General features: G+C 33.2%; 1 protein-coding gene across 1 annotated transcript; it reads right to left on the bottom strand.

Annotated features, from left to right (window-relative positions):
- Positions 1-1,291: 1,291 nt before the first annotated feature.
- Positions 1,292-4,200, bottom strand: LOC114189840. The gene is made up of 4 exons (XM_028078551.1): positions 3,381-4,200; positions 3,058-3,119; positions 2,513-2,568; positions 1,292-2,142 (listed from the first exon to the last, which is right to left on the bottom strand). Exons 1-4 carry the CDS (start codon positions 3,678-3,680, stop codon positions 1,454-1,456), a joined length of 1,107 nt encoding a protein of 368 aa, XP_027934352.1. The 5' UTR covers positions 3,681-4,200; the 3' UTR covers positions 1,292-1,453.
- Between the last annotated feature and the right edge of the window lie 2,188 nt (positions 4,201-6,388).

Genomic DNA, 6,388 nt, shown 5'->3' with positions numbered 1-6,388 from the left:
AATCACATAATCGAAAGTTGTTCACTATACTTTTAAGACATTTTTAATATTTAAGTAATGGAATTATTATGCTTTGGATATATATAGTTTTAACTTTTAAAATGCCAAGTTCATTAATCAAAATAAACTAGTTTTCTTTTCTTTGACATTGTGTGGCTTAACATAAAATGATAAAGAATTGAAAAGTCCCATGAGAAAATTAAAATTATTTAAATGATATTATTTTGTTACGTCCGGTGGCTTCCTGGTTCTTCTTCATCGTTGACTAAACTAGTTCCTTTGCTTATGTGCTTCAAAGTTCTAAGGTAACCACACAATTGCATAAATTTCAAAACACGTGGGTTAAAGAGGAATATTTTCTTGTAAAAATAATGTTTTGTCGAATTAAGGTCATTTTGTGGAAATAAAAAGAACAAAGTTGAAGGATCCATTATTAATAAAAAAAAAACTTAAACTCAAATAAAGTGTTTATTTATCTCGAAATACAATATATTACAATATTAACCAATATTTTTAATTTTGTTTTCTATTGTTTGGTCCAAAATTTTCAAAATTCTATTGCCTTACAAAAAAAATTGTAGAGTAGTATCTCAGACCCTCTGAATCATATATGCTAGTTTATAAATTCTTCATTAATGGGTACCATTAGCCATATTTAATTGTAGGTTAATATCTAAGAATAAATGCATGAGATTACATGTATCTTTGAACCACTTCTAGAAAAGTAATATACAATATTTCTCCATAAATTTCTACACAACAGTTTAGGTATAGAAAACAATGCAAACTTGCCTTTGAATAACATTTTGAAAATGAATGCAAAATCTAACAGCAAAATATTACAACTATATGTTTTTTTTCAATTTATCATCAATCAATATATGTAAATTCTTTGTTATATAAATGAAAGTGTACGCAACTGTTGAGACCAAGTGTGCATGAACTACTTGACAAAGGAACGCTTCCATTAATCACCCAAATATTAATGAATTCTTTATTTTCCTCCGATCTTGTTAACAACAATCATTCACGTGATGGAGTTCAACATGGTTAGTTGGTCAAAGAAGCCCGTTGACCACGATCGAGTATCCACCAGAGGAAATATATATATATTCCATTGGATGATTTAACCAAGTGGGTATAAAAATATTATTCTATTCAACTGCAACATCAGAGTTCAACATACTTTAATAATAATTTCACGATCACAAGTGAGGCATTATCAGAGGAAAAAAATAACTCCACATCAGATAAACTAGTCTCAGAGATATATGAAGTAAACGATAGCATATAAAACACATGAAAATAAGGAATCAAATAGCACCATGCTGGTTTGTTAGGAAGAAGTTGCACCCATGTAGAGATATAAGACAACAACATCCATTATTAAAAGTATTTATGAAGCATAAGTTACACATGAAATAATGCAGTTTGTGCACTTATAGTTTCGAAATTACTTGTTATCACTATCCTCGGCTATGGCAACAATTTCAGTGTTTGACTGTCCCAGCAAGCTGCTTATGGATCGAGCTTTCACCATTCCAAGCTTCATCCTCCTCTTCGTGACAATCACCGGCTTCTTCTCATCAACAACGTTTTCAGCAGCATCTTTTCCCAAAGGGTCTTCGGTGAAACTCTTTGGTGTTTGCTTCTCTAAGGAAGAAGACTCAGACTTTGCATTATTGTTGCTCTTTGGTGCACCACTGGTTGTGCCAATATTGGACTTGTTTCTCACACTCGTCATGCTCCTCAACCTTCCCTTCCCCAAGTGATGCTCGCAGAGAGAGTAACCCACCAGGGTTTGTTGACAACACCTCCATCCTCTCCCATTCACACGACTGCACCTTGAACCTTCCATCAGTGCACCACCCCTTACCCTCTTCTTACCAACATGCACTTCACCTTTCGTTTCTCTCGCTACCTCTTCTTCGTACTCATCCTCTTCTTCTTCCTCTTCTCCTCCACCTCGCCTCGAACACTTCCTGTTCATCTTTGTCTTCATTCTCTTCATCTTCATCTTCGAACCCCTCTTATCATCATCGTTATCCTCCTCATCGTTGCTGTTATCCTCTGTTGCACTCTCGAACGCCCCTCTTCGTTTCTTGGGAGGGAAAGCTTTCTCTCCCTCGCTCCATCTCCCATCTGCGTGTATGCGAACGGAAAAAAAGTTATCTTTTGACACATTTCAGGGTAAAGTAAAGCAAAGGAAAGTTATTACACACTTGTAAACATATATATACAAAAGAAGGTGATACGAAATGATAAGGAAAGAGAAATAACAATAAATGAAGAGTGTTATGTAGGTGTATATAGTGTGTATCATTACTCCAAAGGAATGCATGTGATATGTATTAAAGAGAATAAAGTTTCAAGTGGGTGTAAAACTGCTGGTGTAAGGAAAAATCAAAGTTGCATGACTATATATATGTGTACTCTCCAACCAAAGTTAAGACCAGGGAGTGGTAAAAGCATGCATTGTTGAAATCAAACTCTTTTGTGCATCTTCTGTTACCTTGTTTAGGAGGGCTTGAAGGTGAAACTGTCTCAGACCACGAGATTCTTCCTTTCCTACAAAGAAAAGAAGATCCAGTAAGACCAAAATTATATGGCATGTATAAGTGAATTACACACGAAATTTATAGCCGAAAGGGAAAGGATGAAGAAAAAGTAATGTAATGTCGTTGAAATAGTGTGATGCAGTTGGGGACCAGCATTTGGTTCAACCCGATTCTGCTGCTCGAGGGCAAACGGTAGTTTAACCAATTTGGAGAAAAAAACGATTGCATTTCATGAGAGGGGTATGGTGGCTGCACAAGGCTCGTATTTAAAACACTTTCAACAGTATTTCCACTTACAGTATTTTCTTTTTCTTTTGTGCACAAAATAAATTACAAATAATTAAAAAAAATGTTTTTCCATGGTGGTTAAAACCGAGTTATGGGTCTCCATGTTTTCACCTTTTTTACTACGAGATTTCATGAAGGAGAAAGAGGAAATAATATCATGTCTTTATCTATTTTAATTCATGTCTAGCTAGCTTGGATTCATAATTCTTACCTGGTATCATTACCCTTATGTCCCCCTCCTCCTTCTTCTTCCCTTCTTCTCTCATCTTCCATCTGCAAAATCACACACACCAAAAAAATAACACACATGGGATCCACAACAAACGCTTGTTATTGGTTATTGGTCACCCCTAATGCGCCCCCTCTGTGAGTGTAAAATAAAAATTAAAAACAACAACACAACAATGATAATTTTAATTTAATTACACCAACCCCTTGTCAAAGGTTCAAACAAAAGTGCACTAATTCACAAACCCACACCAAAAGATGACCAAAAATCAAAAAGAATCAGTGCGAAATAATGTTTCCACTGACCAAAGACTCTCCTTGCTTCTTGCGCTGCTGCCTCAAGCTCTGTGTCTCTCCTCCGCCAGAGGACTCATCAGAGCCGTTGGTGGGTTTTCCGATCGGAGGGAGAGGCTGATCGGACGGCTGAGAGGGATCCAAGAGGAGAGAGGGTGCAGCAGCAGCCGAACCAAAAGTGCAAGAAGGGTGGAGTGAGGTGGTGGTGGCATCGTTGAGTTGCACCATCACCGGTGACCGGTTGATCAGGTTGGGATCTGAGTGAGTCACCGGCAATAGAGGGAAAGGCACTTGCCTCTTACGGATCCTCATCGGTGCAAACAAGATTGCTTGGTTGGACTCCTTCTGTCTCACCAGATTCACCTCTTGAAACACACACTCTCGCAAAATCTCACACACCCCAGAAGAGATCTTAGTCAAGATTTCGGGGAAAACAAGGATTCAACACAAAACAAAGGAGAGAGAGAAGGAAGAGAAAACTCAGAAAGGTCGAACACCACACACACACCCCTATCTACTACTACTTCATGGTATCAGAGACGAAGAAGAAGAAGAAGAAGAAAAAAAAAAAACATGTTTTTACGTGAGTTTGTGAGTGAAAGTCTCGCCTCAACAACACACACTTTCTCTCTCCATGTATGCTTTGTTTGCTCTCTGGCTCCTGACTTGGCTTTTATTTGTTGCACCAAGGAAAGGAGGGTGTTGTATGGGTGAAGGGTGGCACGTGTGGGAGGGTGGGACACACGAGTGGAGGGTTACAGGCTGGGACGGTGGCCCGTGGGAGAGAGAGAGAAGAGGAAAGAGACATGTACGGACGAAGATGCCAGGGTGGAGGAGGGGGGATTGGCAAATAGAAAAATGAGTTGATAAGGGAATAAGAGAGAGAGAGAGAGAGAAAGAAAATTGAAAAGATTAAAAGTGATAAGAGAAAATGAGAGAAGGAGCGGGTGGTGATTGCATATAGTTGATACTTTTAAGAAGGGGAGTGTGGACCCCACAATCGTGACTCTCCTTAATAAGGACCCATATGTTCTCTAGTAGTCATACTCTTTTCCATCTTGCAAGAGGAATTGATCATTTTAAATTATTACTACATAGAGGGGTGTGGAAAAGTGGCTTGAAACCCATGAGTCAACTTTACTTCCCCTTAATTTGGTTGAATTGTTTGGGTAAAATTATTTATATGAAAATTTGAATTTTTTTATTAAGATATTAAAATATTTAGGATATAAATTAATCCTAGAATTTTAGTAGGTTTACATAAAAAAAAACAAATAAAGGTATTAAAGTGAGTTAATATGACTCAATAGGATTGACTACGGGAGAGTTGACCTAAAATTAAGTTAGTTTAATTTATTTTAGATGGATTAATTCATTTGAAAATATTTTGTTCTTTTAATTTATTTTGTATATTTTATTATAATATTATTAAAATAACATATACTTGTAATATTGGAATCGAAGTTTTATTCCATGGAGTATCAATGTAAAAATAGTGGTTAAAAAAATTATTCTTAACTCATATAATTCGACAAATAAATAAATTATACATCTAAATTATTAAAACATTATTAAACAACAATATTTTATCTTTGAAAATATCAAATTATTAACCTACATCATTAATCATTAGAAATAGTAAATAATTATAAAAATATTTTTAAAAAAATGCTAAAATACGATAAAGAAATTAACTTATCTGCAATTCTACTCATGTCTTATTTAACCCACATATTAAATAATTTGGATTTAATTTGATCCACACTTAAAAAATAAAAAAAAAATATTGTTTCCATTCTAAACATGTGATGAGCAAGGTTAGTTCACCAAGTTGAACCAAATTTGACATCTTTATAGTTAATTAAACTCTTCTATTTTAATGATGATAATAAATAAGTAGACACATTTTTTCAATTCAATCTAATTATACTTAATAAATATATAAAAAATAAAAAACAAATTATATTTATATGAATCATTTATTATACTTTCTTTTTCAATTGAAGAACTATTTTTAAGTGTAATAAATGAATACATAAGTTGAATAAGATTCACCTATTACTCTTATTGTCCCAAGAAGATAATTCTATTAACTGTTTTTGATTATGTCTAAATGATATAAGAGGTGTATTAAGTAGATCAACATTAATGTTAGTGTGTATCTTAGAATGTATGTAAAATCAAGAAAAGACTCTCTTAATCAATTTTAACCAAACTTTAATCGATTAGGTTAATACAAATTGAAACATTATTTCATTTCTGTATTAATTAATTAAATGTAGACATAATTGATTAAATCAGCATTTAAATCGATTAAGTTACTAATATAATCAATTAATATTGACAGATACTTAGTTTTCCTTTAAATCTTGCATTTTCTCTCATCTCATAGCAACACTTTGATATTCTAAAATCAACATAACATTTAAAACAGATTTTTGAACATTTTATCTTTTAAAAAACGTTTTTATTCAAAAAGATAAAAAATTGAAGGGCTCTTCTCTTAACTATAGGTGAAATTGTAACATCTTCACAAATCAGGTCAATTCTTTTCTTTATATTTTTTTGTATAATCATTCATTTATATAGTTCTCACATGGCTGGTCATAGGATATGATAATTATGTGTAGCATTACATTTGTTTGTAAATCTTGAAGTGTATTTCAAGTTCTTGTATATTTAGAGTGTAAGTTTTATATAAGTGAATCTTGTAATCCTAACTCTTGACATTTTAGTAAAATTATAGCTAAGGTTACTAGAAACTGAATGTATATTTTTAAAGAATAATTGAACCAGTATAAACATCATGTGCTTTGTGTTTTTATTTTATATCAAAATCTATATTTTGGTGATTATCTGATATTTTAATTGTGTATCATGTATTTATCTTGTTAATCGATTAAAAAAAGTTTTTTTTTCCTTTCGTGATTGTGAAATATTAGCTGCAATCATTTTAACAATTACTACTAATCCATATTAGGTAAGAGGAATTTGCAAAATTTACAATTTATCATTTATTG

This window comes from Vigna unguiculata, chromosome 7 (assembly GCF_004118075.2).
Source record: "Vigna unguiculata cultivar IT97K-499-35 chromosome 7, ASM411807v1, whole genome shotgun sequence".
NCBI classification, from domain to species: domain Eukaryota; kingdom Viridiplantae; phylum Streptophyta; class Magnoliopsida; order Fabales; family Fabaceae; genus Vigna; species Vigna unguiculata.
This window is presented reverse-complemented; position numbering and strand designations above follow the sequence as displayed.